Source organism: Apteryx mantelli, chromosome Z (assembly GCF_036417845.1).
Source record: "Apteryx mantelli isolate bAptMan1 chromosome Z, bAptMan1.hap1, whole genome shotgun sequence".
Classification (NCBI taxonomy): domain Eukaryota; kingdom Metazoa; phylum Chordata; class Aves; order Apterygiformes; family Apterygidae; genus Apteryx; species Apteryx mantelli.
The window spans coordinates 51,734,159-51,757,524 of NC_090020.1; the positions used below are offsets into that span (position 1 = coordinate 51,734,159).

At 34.2% G+C, this 23,366-nt stretch overlaps 1 protein-coding gene across 4 annotated transcripts in view; it reads right to left on the reverse strand.

Moving 5' to 3' along the window:
- Positions 1-338: 338 nt before the first annotated feature.
- SLF1 (SMC5-SMC6 complex localization factor 1) overlaps positions 339-23,366 on the reverse strand; it is a 37,888-nt gene continuing 14,860 nt past the window's right edge. For all 4 annotated transcript variants that reach the window (XM_067315356.1, XM_067315357.1, XM_067315358.1 and 1 more), the window contains 11 exons: positions 22,679-22,837; positions 21,940-22,106; positions 20,415-20,552; positions 19,575-19,740; positions 12,249-12,396; positions 9,936-10,081; positions 7,750-7,919; positions 7,145-7,278; positions 5,080-5,172; positions 4,503-4,685; positions 339-2,034 (listed from right to left, as the gene is read on the reverse strand). In XM_067315356.1, coding sequence (XP_067171457.1) covers positions 1,532-2,034; positions 4,503-4,685; positions 5,080-5,172; positions 7,145-7,278; positions 7,750-7,919; positions 9,936-10,081; positions 12,249-12,396; positions 19,575-19,740; positions 20,415-20,552; positions 21,940-22,106; positions 22,679-22,837 — 2,007 coding nt within the window. In that variant the 3' untranslated portion in view covers positions 339-1,531. The remainder of the gene's footprint in view (positions 2,035-4,502; positions 4,686-5,079; positions 5,173-7,144; positions 7,279-7,749; positions 7,920-9,935; positions 10,082-12,248; positions 12,397-19,574; positions 19,741-20,414; positions 20,553-21,939; positions 22,107-22,678; positions 22,838-23,366) is intronic.

Sequence of the window (23,366 nt, forward strand, 5' to 3'; positions counted from 1 at the left end):
TATATTGCATTAAGAATAGATATGAATATTCTGAAGCGCTTGCCTTTCCAGATCCACCAGCGTTTTCTTGCTGTAGTTTTCCAAGTCCCAATTATTTTTAAGTCCTCAATTATTTATCAAATTCATAATTAAAGAAAACTTAAATATTGCCAATTTATCTGCACATTTTGCATTCCTTAGAAAGTATGTAGATAGTATTTCTTTCATCGTGTCCTGCAACAAGCAACACTGAAGTTTGTTTTTAGTCCATCTCACATACAACAAAGGCTTTTGGTGTTGCTTTCTTACTCCAATTGTCTTATCGCAGAAAATCAGAAGTGCACAAACAGAAACAAATCCAGTATAAGCTGACCCTTTACTTTATTAGAGCAGGCTGTTCTGCATGCATGTAAAAAAACAATAATCAGTCATTAATAAACACTGAACATTTGTAATGAAGATCTGGTTCCAAGACCAAACCAGTCTGAGCATCTCCAGTGGATTAATTGCTATGAGATCATATACCTCTGCTGCAGAAAGGCGAAATGGAAGTTTTAATGTGCTGCAAGCCAGCTGCATCAATGTAACTTATTCCCTCTAGTCAAGCAACATCAATTTCAGAAGCAGCTATTATCCACACCCTTTCTTTTAGGGTTCTTTTTTAAATATTATATATTGCTATTACATAAGAATTGCAATTGGAAATGTTACTTATCAGTACTTTCCTTTTGAAGGCTAAAATTTTAAATTATTCCTAATCTATTATTGAATCCATTAAAAAAAATGAAATATCTGTATTCTAAAGCAGCGTTTTCTTCTCTTTTCCCCTTAGAAGTCTGTCTCTTCTCAGACCCTAGTCTGAACTGCATTTGGCCCTGGATTTATACAAAGATGCAAGGCAAGGAGAGTATTCATTGCTGTAGAGATGTGCAACAGGAGCTCTCCAAAACATGTAACTCTTTCCCATTCCCAGCCTTCTTATTCAGCAGTATTATACAGTTCAGCTGCCTCAAGAGCCTCAATACCTTTAAAGAACAAAGCAGGATTTTCTCTTATTCTTAATTAATTAAAAGGACCATCTGATAGAATATGTAGCACACAATCCTAAATTAGGTTAGAGGATTAGTTTAGAGGATACACTTGTAAGGAAAAGTGGCTCTTATGGTGTCAAATTCAGGTAACTTCAGGATCGCTACCTTTGAAAGCCAAAGTGGACTAAGGCACAGGAGTGGTAACAAAGATTTCCAGGACAGAAAAAGCAAAGTTTAACTTAGTGCAAATGACACAGCACCCTCCTGAGGTCATCACAGACATCCAGATCTGTCTGACAACTAGAAGGCATTGGCACTGGAAAAGTTTTGGCTAAAAAAACGCACTGGATCAGTGCATCTCACTTCCAGGTTCCATTAGTGGAAGTACTGATATCATGGGAGGCTACTATGGTCTCATGTAGGGCTGTGAAATTTCTACTTCCTTAGTTGCCACAAAAATAATGTTAGCCCAATACCAATGGTTAACAGTCAAGACTTAACCAGTGGAACTGGCTTGGAAGTTAATTGTTGAAAAGATGTAAAGTAGAGAGCTGATTTGCCATTGCCATCGTTTCCAGTGTTGCTAATAAAGACTTCATCTGTTCTCCAGAAAAAACAATCATGTTTGCAGGTATTTCTTGAAGAAACTGTGGAAGCTTTTGAAAAGTTTCTAGTTCTCTAAGATATGTATCTACTAACCAATCAGCAGAAAATATATTTTTCAACTTAGAGTCATCATTAGCCATTACTGGAAGTGTATTTGAACAGGCTGCCTCTCTGAGAGCTAAAGTAAAGGGTGAAGACAGATTATAAACTGAACAAAAATTTAGCAGCATCTTATTAAATAAAATTAACCACAGTTCTATCTGCTGACTGTGGAAGTCTTGTTCTGTGCGCTCACAGAAGCTTTCAATTGTCTCTTCTGGATGAACAATATTCAAAAGTTCTTGTTTTACTGGTAGGGACTCAACATAATCCAGTGGCAATTTTCCATTGGAGTCCCTCTGCTGTAGAAGCACTGGTCCTGCAGGAAAAACAAACAATAGTAACAGCATATTCAGTTTGGCAGTTGAACAAGATTTTGGGTTGTTTTCTGCCAGCAGCTAGGAGTCCGTTTAAATTCCTTTTTGTACTAAGTTATGTTGATGCAACTGATGGGTCACATATTTACAATACAATCTAGAAGATGTAGAGAGAACCTTTAGAACAGTTTCTTTAGGATTTTTACCTTAATTTTCTTACTGATTTTGCTGGTTTGAAAGACAAACATTATTTACATAGAAATGGAAAAGAGATTCAGATGTGTCTTATCCTAAAATTTCAAGTAGCAATATATAGAAGATATAAAAGTAGAATGTTACTGCTGATGTCAAATTTCATTAAGCATTTTACAGGCCACTATATTTGTTGAAACTGACTCCAATTTACAGGGATTTCATTATGATGGTCTTTATTTTACCTTTCTGGATGGTGTGGCTGACCTTGTCCTAAGCTATGAAGCAAGATAAACTGTTTTGGCAGGAATCCTAGTCTCCCTCAACAACTAAGTTACAAAATTTGTTCTTAGCAGATTCCTGAAGGGCAAAATTTAAATACTATAATAAATAGATATAAAGTAATTAAATGGGAATGTTTAAGCTGTTCAGATTATACTAGATTCTTTTTAATATTTCCTTTTTATTAGTACAATGGAGCTATTAATATTTAAACAGTTTGCAGTTGTCTTAATAAGTTTATGAAATGCCACACCAGTAAGAAAAAATGAAGGGAGTTAACAGACTACAGGTGCTGATTATCATAGAAGAACACAACAGAAATTGTCTTATGTGAATTTGGGCTATGATGATAGAGTAATGATGCAATTTTATAACTTGAATATATTTTCAAAAATATATTTTAATGACAAGAGGCATTTCACACATTACCCATTATTAGAGTGTGATTACAGCAGTACTGTTTTAATTCATCTCTGATTATGTAAAATAATTAACTTTTGCAAGTTGAAGCATTTTTAGAGGGAAAAAAGTAAAAAGATATTGCAGGGTTCTACTCTAAATTATTGAGCTGAGTAAATACACACTGAATGTGTAACACACTTTCTACCATGGTGTTGTCAGCTATTTGACAGGCCACAACCCGGAGTGTGACAAAGGCAAGGATAAGGGTACGTGCAGCCTGTAGAGTTGCCAGAAAACCTTGATGAATGCAAGTGCAAGTAGATCTCTTCCCCTAGGACAACAGGATCATCCACCGCCTATTCTTCACAACAGCCCAGAAAAAATGCACATCTGTCAGTGCAATGCCATTTTCAATTGAGGAGCTGGGCTTACTATAATATTGGCTATTGCATCACTTAGACCGATTGAAGTGAGCCCAGGTATTGGCTTGGCATGTCAGATACGTGGTTCAGTAGATATATAAAACACCTGGGAGCCACAGAACTGAAGCTCAGCAAACACAGAGGTAGAGCTGCAGAGGAATGTATTGATTATGAGATGGTGCTTGTACAACAGACACAGAAATAGCCTTTAGAGGGCAGGAGAAGACTGCAAATACAGAGATCTTATGCCAAGAATGCAATAAAATTTTGTTTCTCTAGCTTAATTAAGTAACAGGCCATCTAAATACAGTGCATTCTTTTGCCTTATGGCTGTATGCGGAATGATTTGTCTTGAAAAAATCTGGACTCAAGATATAATGCACAGAGATTAAATTGACACAGTAGGTCAACAGTAAGGATATCACAAATTTTAGTAAACGAAGCAGTTGCTATCCAAGTCCATTCTTTGCAGTTGCTTTTTTAAAAACATGTTAATTATATTGATACAGTATATTTCAAGACAAGATACATGTACCCTGTCACTGAAGGAAAAATATTGTTCAAAACATTTATCATGTGTCTGCCTAAGAGGCAACATATCTTTTTTTAGAAACTAAGGCATCCCTCCCACTATTATCCCTAAACAGCAGTTATCACAATTACAATATAGAGTCCTTTCTTAAACTAATTACCAAGCTAATTGTGTTCTTCAAAGACCATCACATTAATTTAAATAAATGCTGAACAAATTTATGTTGAAATACATGATTATATACAGATTACTGATCTATTTTTGCAAGCTATGGTAAAAATAGATCAAAACAAAAGAAAATCCTTAGCACTGCTTGGTGACTAGGTAATCTTTATCTTCATTAATGAGTTTGGAGAATATAGTTACAATACATATGGTGTAAAATGCAGAATAAAAACATTACCATATTGGAAAAAAATGTGAAAATCCTGGTTAATTTCATATTCAGCTGATCAAGATAAGTGTGAAAACAGTAATATTTTTATTGTGACCAAAACAGCCTGGCTTAAAAATGTTTTAAAATAAATATTTTATAATAACATTGTATTTTAAGCAACTATTAAGAAAAACACTACGAACTTCGTATGGACTCAGAACAGTGGATAATCTCCCTAAACCAGTTTAGCATAAATGCACTCACCCCCGTGCTGAAGTAGCAGCTTGCCAATTTCTGCATGTCCATTTGACAGTGCATCATGCAAAGGAGTCACCCCGTCCACTTGACTGAGCAGGTCTACCTCTGGACAACGCTGCAAAATTTCACGGACACACACTGTGCTGCCATGGTTACAGGCTTCATGCAAAGGCGTCCAGCCAGCATAGTCTGAATTATAAATCAAGGGAAGTTTTAAAACAGCAGAAGTAGTACTAAAATGTTAATACTGTAATTCATTAGACAGCCAAACACTTTACTACTCAATATCCATTATGGTTACAATGGCAATTTGTGATTTCAAAAAGGAAATTCAATTGAAAAACATTAGAAAAAAATTAAATGTCTTTTTCTAAATAGTAGAAAATGTGATGAGTGTTACCACACACTTTAGTTATAAATTAGCCTTTCATCAATTTTTGCTTTAAAGTCATGATTTTGTGTTATTTAAAATAATTAAGACAATTTTCATACTATAAATGTAAACTCTATTTTCAAATAGGTATTATTACAGTTCTTTATCTGGCTTAATTTTTTAGTTCTGTAGAGAAAATGAAGAACTTACCTTTAACATTAATGTCTGTTCCAGGGGAAGAGAGAAGCTGAATCAATCTCTCCACTTTGTTTCTTATGCAAGCTTTATGCAGGGCTGTCTCGCCTACCATAAAAAATTAATAGATTACACTAGACTAGGCAAGAGAGCAACTAAAGAAAATAATCAAAGTGCATGGAACTAGGAGACCTGGCTATATGCCAGAAAATTCAATAATGAGTAAGATTTTCCTTTGTCCTGTTTAACCATCTTTTAAGAAAATTCAAAAAACCCACAGAGCTTCTGTTCCACCAGAGATCCAGCAATGAAATTGTACTGCAAAAGATTTAACACAGGAATTATCTCCCCCCAGTTCAAGGTTTAAAGCTTCAATCACACTATAAAAGCACCAAGTGATCACAGAACACCAAAAATACTGGGTTTTGAAGCAATAAAACTTTAGAGTGCAGTTGCCCTCCCTTAAATTTATTCATGAACCTACGTTAAAATGTATGGTTCTTTTTACACAGCATTTATAGCTTAATTCAAATGAATGTTTCTGGCTAAGCATGAGTGCCTCCACACACTCAAGTGTAATTCAGAACTTCAAATCCGTTAACAGATGGTTTGCTGTTTCTCAATAGGCTGTCTGACTTGGCTACAGTAGCAAGGGAGGGGTGAGAGAGAGAAATAAATGAGGGGGTCTTAATAAAAAAAAAAAAGAGAGAGAGAGAGAGAAAATCCGCTGGAAAAAAAATCCCAAGTCTTAGTATCATGTAAAGCTGAAGTAAGTGTGAAAAACTGAACAGCTAGCAACTGACAAATGCTGTTTATAGGTAAAGATACCATTAGTTTCTGCATGATAAAAACTTCAGACCCATTCTAAATGCTATTTTGCTTTCACTAAGTGATTAGGTTTGAACAAGAGCCAGAGGAAAATTTTGATGCCAGGTGAAAGATGACGCAACAAACATCTTAGAAATGAAAAATATCTTAGGCTAAATCTCTCAGCCTTTGTGATAAGATTAACATGGTATATTTTGTTATATTAATACTTTCACTGTGTAAATCTGTCAGCTCCATACTCATTCTTTTCAGCAGAAGATATTACTTATGATTTTGACAGGGGAAGAATAGGAAAAGAAGCAGGGGTTTTTTTTGCCCTAGTCCTTCAGCTCACTCTTCTTTGTAAAAGTCAGCATGTAATAATTCACATCAATTTTACTTGCAAAAGCAATAAAGAGAAAAGGAACCAATTATAAAAATGCATGGTCTGGCTCTGTTACTGAAGCTCGCTCAAATCCCAAAAGAGGGTGAGGTTTTATGTCCTTCAGTGTTTGTGACACAATTCTGATTATAATTTTTTGAATGATCATAGCTTTCTTTCACCAGTTTTTTCTAAGGCTTCTCATGGGTGTCATTATTAATATAGTTGTGTTTTAAATGATGTAGGTAAATTTCTGATGATGATGATAAAAAGTAGTTCTAGCAAATAATTCTGTTCAGGTAAAGCCTTATGTAAAGTATGTTTTATTAATTTTGTGTAGCAAGTGGGACCCAAATGAATTACTGCAGTGCTGTTTTATTCCTTAGGTACTTGGGTTCCAGTATAGCTAAGATAAAAGCCAAATGCCTTTCATAGTCTGGGCTGAATGCCTGGAAGAAAACAGTCCATATGCTTAACACAGCTATGTAACATAGCATACTCCTCAGTCTTTGTTCACAAAATGTCTAGGACTGAAAAAGATGAAGACTGAATTATACTTTCAAATCAGAAGACGTTGATCCTACCAAGCACAGGTTGAGGTGGATTAGCAAAGTAAGGCGGGCAGGGCTGGAATGAGCTCACACAAGCTGTACACTGTATTTAATATATTGGGGGGAGGGGAATGAAGAAGGAAGCTTTATTCCACCATATATACAATTCCTCCTTTCAAACAGATATTGAAAAAAAGAAACATGAGCCATAAGAAAATATTTCCTGGACATACATAAGCGGTCATTTTAATTCAGCATCCATAAGGACAAGATTTTTAAACATGAAACTGTTGATTCTACTCATTTAAAGTTCTCAACATAAATTAGATAAATAGGATACCTTTAATATTTGTCTTGTAAAAATGTACTTCTTCAGCCAAAAGGTAGCCATTCTCTTTGGCATATGAAACCTCAACTTCTGCTTTCGCTCTAAGCTTCTTTGCTAATGGAGGGCACTCATTAAAGAATAACTCACTGAAAAGACAGCAAAGTGGACACATCTAAAATCTGTATAGTATATTTTAAGATAATGTATATATACTTAATACTGCTACAGCACATATATATGTTATACTTAGATGTATGCATTTCAGAGTTATTTCTGAAATGTCTTAATTATGTAATTTCTGAGTCTTTTAACTGTATTAAAAACAGTAATAAAAGTAAATTTTGCAAAATTAAACTTTTTTAAAGGTATTTCTATGAATGGTTTAACCCCTCTGTGTCTCTATTAAATTTAATATTGGGAAAATATATCAGTCTGCATACATGGAGGATGAGGGGGAACCCCAGCCCAGAGGTGTTACAGGCGTACAATGGAGCTTTCTGTCAGTCTCCCTAATTTGTAGGCAACAAAACAGGTCACATAAAGTTCAAAAAATGTGTCAGGTCAGAAGCTGTCCCCCAAAGCAGAATGAAACTGGTGATGTTATAGGTATTACTTACGGTAGATCAGGCAGCACTTCGACTTGGTTCTGCTTTTCAACATTTTGCATCAATAATGCCCTCTGAGACTCAGGGCATGGCCATTGCCCTATTTTCTTTTTCTTTGCTTTCTCCATCTTCCTTGTCTCACACATGCCTATCTCTCCTAAAGCAGGCAAATAGGAACAGACCTGTTGCAAAAGTAACATTATCAATGATCATGTATGCAGTAAATTAAAATGTAGTGAGCTTCTTCTGTTGTACTTTATCTTTACGTAAAGCAGTCACCCACCACTCACAGCTTGCTGTATCTAAGTTTTCAAAAATATGATCCCTAAATGATGTTTGTGTATATAGATGGTTTAAAGTCATCTTCTGCAATCTTTTCTATATTACTGGTTTAACATACCTTACTCAATATTTCACCCTTGTATGCTGGCCTCAGAAGTAAGTAGGCTTTTTCTGAGCCAGAAAGTGGGAAATTCTAGGCCTCTCTCTTGGGATTTTTTGGCAGCTGAGAAAATTTTGATCTGTTGAGTTGGACAGCTGCAGTCCTACAGCAAAGCTAATTGATTCTCAGGTACCTAATGGAAGTATTTACAAGCTTTTCTGCTCCAAACCCAGGGAGCAATTTGGCAAAGAAATACCACTCTCCTAAGATGAGGGTTGGGCTAAGCCTGTGGGCCTTGTGTAGACAACAAGCAAGTTACCTCTTAGGTGCTCTCTGCCTGTTAGGATAACCTAGGATGTCACAGATGTTTTGGCTTCTTTCCAGCAATTCAGAGGCTCCAATCTACCTCTACCCCTCTCTTTAAAAAGTCGTATAAGTTGTTCAAGTTTGGCAAAACCACAGGAAATAGTTCAGTAAGGGGACTTATTCAATGATTAGCCAGAGGTGGAAGCAGATTACATGTCACCACAGGCTTTGAGTATCTAACAGACCAGAGTCTGCAGGCTACTTGCAACTGGTGAGCGACCCCTTGCTTATGCCCTCACTGTATAATCACCAACTGAGAGTATGAGGGCACTATAAGGAACCCACAGAAAAGCTTAACTGACAGGATGTTACGTGAGGAGAGCTGGCAAAATCGACTCACAGTTGATATTTCCCGTATGGAACAAGAGAAAGGTAATTGTAAAGCCAAGGAAAGCCATAAAAAGGCCAACAACTTGTTTTAAACACTGCAAAAAATTTTCATTTAATTTGTTGCAGAGACTGATTGATAGTGATGGTAATATTAAAATTAGCCATTGCTACTGTGTATGTGTTGACAACATGTTAAATGTTAGATACACAATTGTTTTATTTTTAAACTTCTGATAGTCTTTTGTTTTGTGGTTAAACATCATGTATGATAAACAATGATCTCTGTTCATAATAAGCTCCTATAAAATTCAGGGAAACCTCTGTTTAGAAAATGTATGAAAGTGTAAAGTTGCCTTGCTTTGATTTCACCTGTAGAATTTTAGGTCATAGAGAAACAGTGATAGATTCCATATTGTGGTTACACATTAGTATTAAGATTACTGAAATGCAACTGTAAGGTAGGGCATGTCATTACTGTATCCTCTCCCTGATTTGTCTGCATCCTGCCAGCAGTCATGCTTTCAAGAATTTCTTTCACAATTTTCATCATGTGTATTTCCTCATCAACTATCATAAATTGTGATTTGAAGGCAGGAAGAAGTTTGCAAGTAGAAGAAAATTTTTAAGAGAAGAAATTTACAGGAATTCCCTGTGGTTCAGAATCATAAAATCTTGCATCAAACAACTGCCTGGACATAGCAGAATAACAGAAAATTACCCCTTTAAAAAAATCTGAAGAAAAAAAGCCAAGGTAAATAATGCAATGTTTGGCATTTTCCTTAATTACAAATGTAATACTGCAATAAAGTATTTACATCAAAAACAATTTTTGAAAGTTTGCACTGTGACTTTTCACGTTACCTGCATGTAAACAGATTAATTCATACAGGTATTACAGATTGTTTGGCAGGAAAAATTTTACCATTGTTTTGAACCCTGATCTCAGGTAAAACAATTTAAATGTGGTAGAGCTTTTGTACAGGTGGAATAAGATGTATGCAATAAGCATTACCTTAAACCACAGCAAAAGGAGATGTTTTTCAAGACTCTTTCATGAATCTATTACTTGTTGCATACTTAAAAGTGTGCTAGGTTATTAAGGAGTACAAGAGTTACTTACTATTTTCTGAAGAGAAAGAGGTTCTGTAGAAATCGGTATATTCCTCTGTAAACATATTTTTTTAAAAACTGCTTCTGCAACAAACATTTGAAGCCAGAGAGATGGTATGGAACAAATGAATGTTTTTAATTCATGTATTGAAAAGTCTGGATAAAAGCAAAAGGGGAAAAAAAAGCCATAAAATCGGAGTATGTTATCATCTTATAACGAGTCCAGTTTCTGAAACAATGCTCATCAGATTTTAAAAGGCAAAACTGCCTATATTAATAAACTTTTAAAAAATGCTCTAAATATAATTATATAAAAGTTGCACCATGATTTTGAGAAGGAAATTATTTATTTGGAAAAGTTATGCCAGTGATCATCTTTAAAATTTCAATTGAAACAATGCAAATACGATTCAGATAAAATGTATGTAATGTGAACAAAGAAATCAGCGTAATGCAGGGTGATCTATAAATTCTACATGAAGAGTGACCTTAAGCAGATTTCAACACCATTCTGATGTTCCAAATACTTCATACTGTTTAAAAAAAAAAAAGAAAAAAAAAATATATATACAAACACGCAACAGACTATTGTAGAAGAATGTGGGCCTATGTCAGGCTTATGTGTGGCATGCCTCCTTTTTCTTTTTTTTTTTTAAAGAGACAAAATGGCTGGTTTTTCTTAGGCTGATCTTTGTATTTTGATTCTAGCAAAAGAATTTTGTCAAAATAGTCACTGAAACAGGTGGAAAGCAAGGTCTGCCAAGATGAGGAAAGTCTTTACTATACTGAGGGACTATTTTGTTCTGTTAAGAACTGCTCCCTCTGTAACTGATCTATAGACTCAATTAAAATAGAAGAACAAGATTTAGAAGTACAGATGTTTTCTCCTGTAAGGTTAACAGATTCTCATAAGAATTTTGCAATAGTTTTCTGGGCTTTAAGTGCCGTGGACTGAACTAAGTGGCAGTGATCATCAGTAAGTCAATGAATCCTTATTCTTTATAACCAGACTATGATCATTATTCTTGTGAATGCTCTGAATGGGTGAAGGACAGCATAAAGAGTATCCTTTTCCATTTGTGAACAGACAAGTGAGAAAGTCTTACTAGATATATATATACAACATTCTCCCCAGTTTATTAAAGCTAGAAAATCCTTTGGAGAGGTTGCAATAGTTGTAGATACTAAAGGCTCCATTCAGCTATGAAGTTCCAACTGGTCTGGCCTTTTAAGATTCTAAGGCAGGCTATAACGCTTCGGATCATTTTCTTTTTGTGAGACTGCAGTACAACTATTTGTCTAGAGACTAAGATTTTAGTTGAATGTTTTTAGGACAGTTCTTGTCAAATTTCCAGGTAGGAGAAGCCAACAACTCTTTACATGAAGTCTGCACCTGTCTCTAAAGAAAATGATGATTGAAACCAAGATACCCATAGAGGTGTAATAGCTGAATCACAGTCTTCCCCCTAATTTCAAATTAAAGAAGAAAAAAAAAACAGCTTTGGTGGAAATGAAGTTTGAAAATGAAATAAAAACCATTCAGCTGTTTTCTTGAGATGATTTTTTTTTTGTCTTTTTAGTTTCCTCTTCCCCTAGTTGCTGAAAGGACAGACACGTCAACAGAGGTTCCATGTTGGATGATGATGGTTCATTTGGGTTGTGGCATTCCTCTTTATCTAGCCTATTTAATGAACAGGAGGAATAGTGATACGATATTCATATCACTCCCCCTCCCAGACCCTCTCCCCAAATGCTTTGGCTAGCAATCTAAGGATTTGGAATGAGATACTGACGTGTTTCCATTTGAAGTCTGTGTGGGTCAAAGAGTTTAGGTTAACTTTTGGACTTACTGCTGAAGTGTCCTTAACAAAGAAAACTGAGTTTGTTGAGTGAAAAGCTAAAGTCTTATCTGAGAATTGGCCTTAGCTAAGGTGTCTCCAGTTGTCTCTCTGAAGTTATGGCCTATTATGATATGCTTAAATCTCTTCCTAAACTGACAACTGAGCTCCACAGAACTTGTATTTTCTTTCTTTTTCACACTGGGTAATCTTGATTTCACATTAAAACCTATTAAGATTTATTTAGCTGATTGTTAAAAGGAAGGCCTGTTCCACTTGGATTTTGCTTGAGACAAACAGACGCACACATGGACACGCATACAGAAGATAAAACATGGTTTCTTGGATAAATACATATCACACCATGAGACTGAAAGGCTGCAACAGAACGTAAAATATGACTTGACTATAAATCAAGGATTTTAGTTAGGATTTCAGTGTATCTATCTGATTAAAAGACTTTGAGATGCATTTCAAACACTCACCATCACATGAAATGGCAATGTATTGTGCCAAATCATCAGCTACTTGACGAAACACATTTCTGTCCATAAGGAAACCTGAGAGGATCCAGTATTCCACTACAGTTCCAAGAATTGCATTTAATAGATTAGCTATTTCACGTCTGAAAGCCTAAAAGGAAGAAAAAGAGCATTTATAGACCAGTATTATATAACAAATTCACATTGATAATATATTAGCAATAATATTAAAGACTATCTTTAGACAAAATCCTACTGTATTGCCAAATCATTTCTTCATTGGCTTTTTTTTCTGCTCAGAAGCCAACTGTTGCATCCTGGTCAATAAAAATGCCACTGATGCCACATCAGTTAAGATTTGGCATTGGAGAAATACAAATTATTTGGAAACATATACTCTAAAACAAATAGTCATGTAAATACAAAACGGAATCAATGTTAGGAGTACAAAATAGGCTTTCTTTTTGAATTAGGTTTTGCTTAACTGTAGGAATTCAAGTACCGCATTTATGTTAGTTAACCTTTTGTTTTGCTTTATGATCTGATTCTCCCCCTTCTATTAGGATTCTCGTTTCCTAAAGATGTCATCACAAAACTAAAGCCCCAGTTATGACGAGCTGTGTACATCTGTGCCAAAAGAGAGAAAGGATGTAAGGTGCTATCTCCCTGTTCAGAAAAACTTCGGCAACCAATATCTGGGAGTAGGAAACTTTCTTGTGCCATCAGAAATTCCAGCCAGACTAGTAGCTGCATATTTAGAATAAACAAAGCATAGATATTAGCCTTATTCTTTTCTCCCCTGAATCTGCACAAAATTGCTGTTTGCAGATAAAGAAATCGTAGCGAATTTTCTTACGGAGGTATCAATACAATATACAGCTCTTTAACATGCTATCCAGCAAGTATTGTGAGATAGAGGAAACATAACGTTTATTCACCAGCGCTAGTATTTCACTTAATATTGGCTGCGTAGAGCACCACTGCTAGCGTCGGGGTTAGTCTACTCAAAGGTAAGTCAGCTCTCTCTATACAACACTTTAACGTGCCGTGTAGAAATATTTTATGCAATGATCCTCCGACCACATGTACAACCATAGCAAAATCACAGTGTTTGTATTTAGTTTTGAAAGAAGTATAACCTGGAAGAATATGTGCACACATAGTGGCAATATATGAAATTCAGTTGCCAAAAGCCACCTAACTAAGGTTCTACTGGAAAATCACTACTGGGACACACAGCCCCTATACTGTCTGCTAAATCCTGCTACACGTTCTTGTAGAAGAGAATGTATGCTCAGACATATAGGACAACAGAAAATTTTGGACAAGAGACAGGCAAGTGAGTAAGTACTTATCTTTCAACTTGAGGTTTTAAAGAATTACTTAAAGGAAACAGAACTGTTCTGTCTTTTGTTGTGTTCTAATACCACAATGAATTGTTTTTCTGATATTCCTTTGAGAACAAAATACGTTCAAAGATCAGTTTAAAATAATTTAATAGGATTCCCTCAGGAGCTGAGAAGCACCAGTGACTGAAACAGTTTGAGTTTCATCAATAAATCAAACAGACATATATAAGAGCAACAGAGACCATGGCGTAGTTGAGATTTATTATAGAAAGACTACAAAACCATTTGTGGAAAACCTACATAAATACTGTGCATATACTTAACAGCAACAATAGACTTTCTTGTCATTCAAAAGAAAAGGAATAAACACACCTACAACAGCTTGCCTGGAAAGTGTGGAATCTCCATCATTGAAAGTTTTTTAAGAACTGGTTAGACAAACATCTGTCAGGAATGGCTCTGGGCTGGATAGCCTGGATGATGTTTAAGATCCCTTCCAGCCATACTTACTCTTATTCTATTTAACTCTTTGACTGATTTGGTTTGCCTCTCTCTTTACTATATCCTAATAATTCAGTTCGGATGAACTGTGGGAGCTCATAAAAACAACTGAGAACATTGATATGACAGGTCAACAATATTTAAATCCATTTTTTCAATTAATATTTAAATATTTTAAAATCTATACTACTCCCTACCTCCTGAAGATTCAGGAATAGGAAGTAAAGAAACAATTTACAATGCATTTAAATTTCTTTAAGTATGCATACCTCCTTTACCATTGGACCCCGCAGCAAAATACTGGTGAATAATTTAATCCTGTCAATGGTTCTTCAAAGCAAATAATTTACACAAATGCAGCAAATGAGAATTTTAACAGAGGTAAGTGACAGGATCAAGGTCATACAGATATAGTCTCAGGTAGATATAGATGTAGAGCCCAACTATTAAAATTCTTTTTCTTGGTTTTCAATCACTAGATTGTCTTATTTGATCTATGAAATCAGATACAAGGAAGGGGAGAAAAAAACCTGACCTTGAGGCAGGTGTCAATCTGTTGATTGAAATAACTGCTGATAATACAACAAGTATTAATGATGTTTCACAAAGTCAGAAATATAGTTGCAGACCAAATCTGGCAGATAACTAGGCTGCAACAGTGTCTGCACAGCTGAGTATCTCTACACACTGACAAGGACAGCCCAGAGAATGCCAACTGGCATAGGCTTAGTTGGTTGACATTATGATAAAACAACAGTAGTATGAACAAGAGCTTCTCCTTAATATCGTGAAATAAATGGCTCAATGTTACAATAAGGGGAAAATGCTCTAATTTACTGAAAGCAGTATCTATCTTAAAAATGTTAATACATTAAATTTTTTTTTCAAACACAAAACAATAGAAACATAGGAATGAAAAGGCATGCAATATTAAAAAGGAAAACAAAGAAAACTTTTCCATTAAGCATGGGAATTCTACCATGTATGACAAAACAACACTGTGCACATAAATAGCTCCTGCTATTCAACTAAAGAGGTTAAATCTTTAAAAGAAAAGTCTATTCTGTTTTTCAACTCTACTGCTTTCTGTTTTACAGCTGTAGTTTTTTCTGAAATTTAATTAGTATTTTTAACTACAAACTAAAATAAAAATATCAACAAATGAAAAAAAATTCAGTGACTTTTTAGATCTTAGGATTTAAGTCTTATAAAACTAAGTGATCTCTGAATGTCAATCAGCAATAAAATAATTTACAGGAGCTAATTGATTTTTTGTACACATACAAAAGCAATATTCAGAACATTACACAAATACTTTTATTTCTGGATATGAAATAATAAATTACTCCTATAAATGACATGAGTTGCTATTTTATTAACAGATGCAATTTCAGATTAAGTGAAAACCTTTTTAAAAGAGAGGTTTTTGTTTACACTGTCATTTAGATAAATTGTCAGACTATTAGTCACTGGAACATGATACTTCAATCAACTAAAACTGAGAATATTCAGAAGCTACTGATTTTGTCCCCAAGGTTTACTACTATATCTAATCTTTCCTCAAGCTTGGTATGAAGCTAATAAAGTTTTAATAGTTTGTTTCTTTATAAAACAGCAAAGTACAACATAATTCTTGTAGCTATATTAAGAAACCATTCAAGTCTCCTCCTCTTCCCCATAAATAATGTATTTTAAAAAATCCTAAAAAATACTGCATTACTATAAAATGTAGTACTTCATGCATTAAAAAATTCTTGCAGAATTTGCAAAAAATCATGCAGAATTATTCTTTCAAACAATATCCAATCATAACAAATTAACTGGGATCCAATTTACCATTTTTTCAAAACTCTCTTCCTTGTTCTTATTGTTGAGAATCAAAGCTATCTCACAGAGAAAAGCACTGAAGTGAGAAGAGGCTGTTGGCTGTGTTACCATACAAGAGTCATAGCAGCACAACTGATGTCTGCTAGCTTAGCAAATGCAATTCCGAGATTGCCATTTCATTTAATGTTTTCTCAAGTCAAGTACAGTGCTCCAATAATAGAAGTTTCACAATTTGTTTTACTGCACATAAAAGTTCTCATAAGAAAGCTTTTAACTCACAGGAAAGTTCATTTTAACTTTCTGAGTTTGAATTACAGTACACACCTTATAGAATTGTTTTTTTATGCGGTGCAAATAATGTTTTTAGGACAATGCAGTACTCCAAAAGTGCCTTAAAGCATGTTTCCAAGAAAGCTTTTGGGGAGTGACAGGCCAGAAGGACACTGAATTCTACAAAGTCATACAACACTGTAATGATATGTGAAACATGGAAGAAAACAAGAAATATGCAAGACAATGCGAATAAAAAATGCAATTAATCCCTTTCTCTCACCTTCCTAATGCTATGTAAGGCTGCTCTTTTTTAAAACATCATTATCAGGATGAAAAATACTTCTGCTACTATTTGGTGACATAGTATCATTGTGAAAAGCCATTCTATAACTGAATGCTACTCAAACTGTTACAAACAAAATACCTGTTTGTTCTTTTGTATGTTCTAAAGTTCAATTAACAGCTTTGATTCAAGGAACCTTGATGAGGAGTTTCATATCAAATCTATTATTTACTTTTGAGCTATACCATTTATTTTAGAATTATATTTGATATTGATTTAAAGACTTGAAGTGATGGAAAGGCTACCATGTCCTTTGGCAGTGCATTGTTAACTACAAGGATAGTGTATCAATTTTATTCTGCTAAGTTGTCCCAGCAGATCAACACAGTGATGACTGAGGGCATCCAATTTCCTGTCACTAATTTTATTCTGGTACTTTCAAGATAAAGGAAATCCTACCTAACACAAGAAAGCAAATGCACCCAGATATATAACTAACTATTTCTTTATATTCCTTCATTCTTTTCTTTTTCTTTGTTTCTGATATAGGCTATTATAGATCTGAAAAACCAAATACCTTCAAGGTATTTAAAGCCAGGAAAACCAATCAACTTAGTTCAGCATTTTACCATAGAGCTTCTAACTTAGGATACTATAACTGTTTGTGGCTTGCTCTTTTTATTTTATTTTACCTTTTCTCTCCCCTCCAGTGCTGATTTGTTGCAATCTCTTTGATTCATATAAAAGGAGAAACTTCTCATCTGATTCTAAATAGCTAAAATAAAAATTGTCCAGTTTTATCACTTAGATGAAAATGTGTTAGATATGCCTGAAAAAGCACTTCATGAAATTATTTTTCTATTTTTATTCACAGATAGTTTCACTGGAAAATTGGAGAGAACTTCAGTATATCACATTTAACACATTTGTTTCTTCCCACAAGTTAAGCTTCTGTAAGCTGTGAGACATGGTCACCTCCTTACACTGTACTACCAAATGCTTTATTTCTGTCCCTCTACAGACAGTGGGAATGCCTAAGTAGCTCCTTTAATTCAGTTTGAGCGGTATTACGTGTATATTGTCAATGTGTTGCTCCTTAAGCAAACAGCTTTTAAAAAGCAAAGCTGGTAACAATTCATCATACACCTACACTGAAGAAAGGAAGGAAAATTTTGCATCCAATATGCCATACTTAATGGCATGCAAATATGTTTTTATTTATGCATCTCTAAAATAATAAAAAAAAGAAGAAAATAAAAAACTAACAGTTCTGTCTACATAGCTGGGGAAGATCTATTCCTGTGGCTTTTTGAATGACCTTTTCAACTATGTCAAGGAATTTTAAACTGAGTCTCTCAGTATTGAAAAAAATCAGCATTTCTACTTTTAGTATACCAAAATTGAGAGTGCAGAAAGAGATAATGGCAAGTTTTGTAGGTGAAAATATGGTTAGTATTTTGTTACAGAGTTTACTTTTGCCAAAATTGCAAGGGAAAAGAAAATGCAATATATAAATATGAAGCTAAAGAATAAGGCTGTAAGAAAGAATGTACAAAATAACAGACATTATCAGACAACAGTATAATAGCTGTATTTTAAGGCCAGAATTAATATCTGCAAGGATATTATACATTATAGCATGTAAGATGAAACTGGAAAAGCAACAGGAATCTTGGGTTTGTGCTGAAAGGACAATTTATATACGTATGCATGTATGTATACATGCACACACACATATATAGGTGTGTATATATATGTATATAAAGTCTAAAGAGAGAGATTTCTGCATGCTTTATGTTGTGTTTTACTCTTTCTGTAAGTTTATTTTTCTCACACTTTGTACTATATCTGTCACAAGTGATTATTCTGCTTATGCAAAGAGCAGTTTATGAAACAGGTATGGTTTCAGTGCTGGAACTTGTCAAAAGAAGGCATGATAGAAAAAATAAAATGGTGCCTAAATTTAAACTGCAGACTCAACACCAGGAATCATATGAAAGCGGTCTCATTTTCCAAAGAAGCAGAATGGCCATGGAAATCAACTGAATGTGAGCCTGCTTGGTGCTCAGTACCTTTGAAAAGGTAGGTTGTTTAAATATAAATATGGGTTTAGAAGCCTAATTTTAGGTACTTTTTTAATATCTTGACCAAGGATAAAAGGCAGCACTGTTTCAGTATGGCTTACTTTGATATCCTTCAAAAAAGGTAGGAGGTCTGGCTAGGTAAAATGAGTGAAGCTGTCATTATGTTTAATCTTTCTGCTTTCTTAACATAATGAAGAACTAGCAGGTATTATACCGAAAGTGCTTTTTTCTCTGGAATACTTGATTTTCTATTGTTGTTCTGCTACTGTATTGAAAAAGTGAATGAGGTACCTATTTATTCTGTGCTTTCACAATAATTTAAAAGAGAATGGAGAGACAGCAGTAAGTTTGTGTTTTATGTTAGAATCTAGAAGTCAAAGATGTTTTAGAAGGCTTCTAGTTTCTGAAAAGAAAGAGGTGGTATAGAGGACACTCAGTATCTTTCAGGTCAATGTCCTGCTGGTCAGCAGGTCACAGAACAGCAATTAAGTTGCCTTCAATTCCATTTTTATGAAAAGATCTAGGGAAGATAACAAATGAAACTAAGAGACTTGGGAAGAAAATTGGGGCATTTATTAAAATAAAATTACGCATAGCTGTAGAAAACAACAAAATTTGTTTTGGTAGCTTTCTCTTTCCAACATTGCCTGAATACAATCACTGTAAAATAAGATAATCATCTGTTATACCTTATTGTTCGACAGGATGTGTTAAACTTGTGTCCCTAATGACTACAGTAACACCTGCTGGTAAGGGCATGTGAACATCTGAATGTAGCCACCAAGCTACTCGTGACTCCAGTTCGTTTCTTCTCTACAGATCAATATGAGAATCTTATGGATCAATTCATTTCCTTTAGTGGAGCAAAACCCAGCATGCTTCACAACAAAAGGCAGATATAACAAGCAGCTGTGGTACTTACATATAATTCCTCACAAAGAAATGAACAAAGGAATGCCTTTTAAAAAATATGTTGGTCTTCATTATTTTATAGCATAAAATTCATACTCACATCATTTGTTCTGTTCATTTCTCTATGGGAAAGTACGACCCAATCTGCTAGAATATTTATGTGTTTGGTAAAAAGCACCGAGGTTTCGCTTCCCAGCCAAAAGGTCTTCAGAAGAACTGTCTGTGGCATGACTTGCTGATGCTGTGAACTGGCCCCTTCAAACAAACTGTAAAAAAAGAAAGTGAAAAAAACTGAGTCTTCATGCCACTTTGATTACTATAGTTACCAGACAGGAACCTTGTCTTCTGTCAAAACACACAAAGGTTTGGCAATTTTTAAGTATAGAAAGATCAGACACAATTTCTGATGAATAATAAGTAAAATAATGATGACTATTAGAGTCAAACTGTAGGAATTCTAATATTGTGCTAATATTATACAAAGTACAGGCAGAGCAAAAACAAGATTTTTTTTAAACTTCATAAACTAAAGAAAGATAACTATCTCCCTAGCAGAAGATAACATTTAATTGAAAATTTTTAAAATATCAGTGGATTCAAACTCCTTCTGGTCCACCTTAAAGAATGAAAACTGAAGTATTGCAAAGTCAAAAATGCAACTTTATGAGCAAAATTAAACACCCACTGAAACCAGTAATATCATCAAATAATAGGTTATGAAAAGTTTGAGACCTTAAAACACAATTAGAAAAAACAATACAAATTGCAGTAAGTAAACTGAGAATTGAGAAATACAGAAGGAAATTCTAAGTAAATACATGTCTGTGAGAACCGTATCTTATTAGGGACATACTAAAATCAGGATACAACCTGCTGTATATACAGAAGTGCATGTGAAATTGTGAAAAGCAGTAAGAAAGAATTATCCCACAAAACCCACCTTATTGTCAGAAACTCTACTTCAGCTTTTACTAAATCAAAGAAAAATTTCAATAATGTTTTGTGAACTATCCTCTGTTCATGTACTTTTTCTGAAACTGAGACTGCATGACAAATGGTTTTGCAATAAAGGCAGGACCTGAAAAATAAACACCAAAAAAATCCATTTGTATGACTAAAATTATATTCTGATTTACCAGCAAAAAAGGTAGTTTTGACTTTTGACAATTTTGACAAGTAAATACCTTGCTCCCCAGCAACATTCATCATTTTAAAGCCAAACTTTTATGTTTTTAAAGCCAAATTTTCAGTAAAAAAAAATTAACATTTGATACTGGGGCTTTGTGTTGTAGATGAAGATTTTGTTTATAGTGTAAACTTAATTATTTACCTGTTAAATTTCTCTACTTCAGTTACTGTACAATTACTGAATTTAACAGTACTTCTTAAAAATCCTGTCATTACAAGGTAGTCTAGTATTATAAACTACATTGTAACTCCTATAAACCTTAGTTTAAACAGCAGTTCACACAGATACTGTTTGACAGGAATACAGTTTTTGATCGAATCTAATGATTGTCTAACATGATGCAGATGATTTTGAAGTTAAGCGTAGAATATATTTTTGGATAGAATTTTGACTGTTGGAAGGAACACATACAAAAAAAAGAGCAAGTATTCAATTGCTGAGTGTTCATATTCTGCCAGTAAGTACTGTTAGAAGCTTAATATATAAGATAAATTATTTCCCATTCAAGTGGCATGTGACACGTTCCTAATCAAAATGGTTAAATGTTCAATTACAATGATTCAAATTCAATGCCTTTCAAGACTAAGAGCATGTTTACAATCATGTATTTGTAATCACTGTTATATCAAACTATTTAAATATTACTTAAGATGATATGATAGCAATAAGATGAGGTACAGCTCCTCTTCCAAAGGAACAAATGAATTATTAATTTCTATTCAAGGAAGTCACACACAAAAAAAATTCCCAAGGTAAAGAATGGAGTAGCAACCCAAACAGTTGATATATGCAGAGTCTTATATTTGTAGATGCATAGAATTTAATAAGACTTGCTGAACAAGATTGTAAAGTTTGTGACTAAAATAAAAATACAATATGAAGCTTCATGTTTGGCAAGATAAAATTGGAAGTTGTTTCACAACTGCAGAGAGATACATATAGATAGATATAGAGATGCACACCCACACACCAGCACTAATACATAAATTATTCTAATTTGTGAAAAGCTTAACAAAAATAAACAAACATTCTACAACAAAAGAGAAGAGAAGCAGCAAACATATTCTTTTTCCTTTCCAATAAACACCTCTACCTGTGTGCTAAACTGAAACATACAGTGAAAGGTCCAAACCTCAATTATAATGCTAGACCTTCATGTACAGTTAACTCATCCTGGTGAAAAAGTGACTTAAGTACAATAGAATTCCAGCTATCCTCCCCTGCCCCAGTTTGAAGTAAAATAACACCTATCTAATACCTCATTAAATTTTCTTACCTTACAAGCATCTCTATCAAGGACCATGTACCTTTCTTACAAATAGGACACTGAAGAAGGTCCAAATAATACCTTAACACAGAAGGGGACTTCCAAGGAGGATCAAGTTGGAGAACAAGGTACAAAATGTGAAGAAGTTTAGCAGAAAATATTGCATCAGTATTTCCCTGTAATAAAATGAGAAAATAATATTGGCTCCATATTGGCCAAAGATCCATGATCACTAAGAATTTATACATTTTCTTCATTCCTCATAATCCTAAGTGACCAAATTTAATTATGATCAGTTAAGTAACATGCAATTTAATGCAAAACTAGAAGCAGCAAAATTCAGAATTTCCATAAGAAAGAATGAAAAGCACAGCTTGCACTACTGTGGTATTCCAGCATCATTGCTTAGAACAAACCTTGAATTGACCTCAGTATCTGTGACCTATTATGTTAAAAAAAAAAAAAAAAGTCACACATGCCGTTTTTCAAAGCAGTAGAAAGAATTCTGGGCTGGCTCTTTCATAATATTTAGAACACTACATTCTATGGCTTATAAATAATAAAAAAGAAACAGATTAAATTTTTCCCTTTACTATAGGCTGCATTAAGGCTAACACACTGATGAATAGGAAGTGAAGGGTTAATATTTCACTTGAAAAAAAACAGTAAATACACCAACAGTAGCAAAGATTATAATATTTCCATTTCCTGTTTTAATATTCATAATAGTTAAGCCTTCAGATCTCACCAACAAGACATGTTCTAGAAGAGAATGAAGAAGTTGCACAGGGGGTATACAATACTTTTGACCAGCTGCAAGTTCTGTGATTACATCAGGAAAGAAATACTCTTCTACTAGTCCTTCAAGTATACAAAGTGTACCTCTGGACAGGTCAGTATTTTTAACCTAAAAATAAAGTATCTTTGTAAGTAAGAGAACAGCTTAATACAGACCAAATATGAACAAAAATTAACATGAAACTTCTAAGAAAATATCGGCAATATGTTAAAGCAAGAGAACATTATACACCAGAATTGAAATAACTACTTATAGCCTGATTCAGTAAGTTGCTGTCATCTAGAAGGCCTTCACTCTTACTGAACTGGGTTTTCATTAAAAAGACAGTACCTTTCATAATGTGCTTACCATCTCAGAAGATCTGAATATATTTAATCTTTTAAAAAAACAAATTATAATTTACACACCCAATAACTTATCTGTAATTTATTCTTGAGAGGTATACAAAGAAGTAAGTGTTAATATTTCCACGCATGCACAGAGTACATGAGACAGTGCATGACTGGAACAGTAAGATAATTAGTACCACTGGAACAGCTTGAGAATGAAAGAAAAATGTAAAATCATGAAATAAATAATTTATGAGTAAACATTATAAATCTATAAACCATATAACTGTTTTATCTCCCTAGCACTC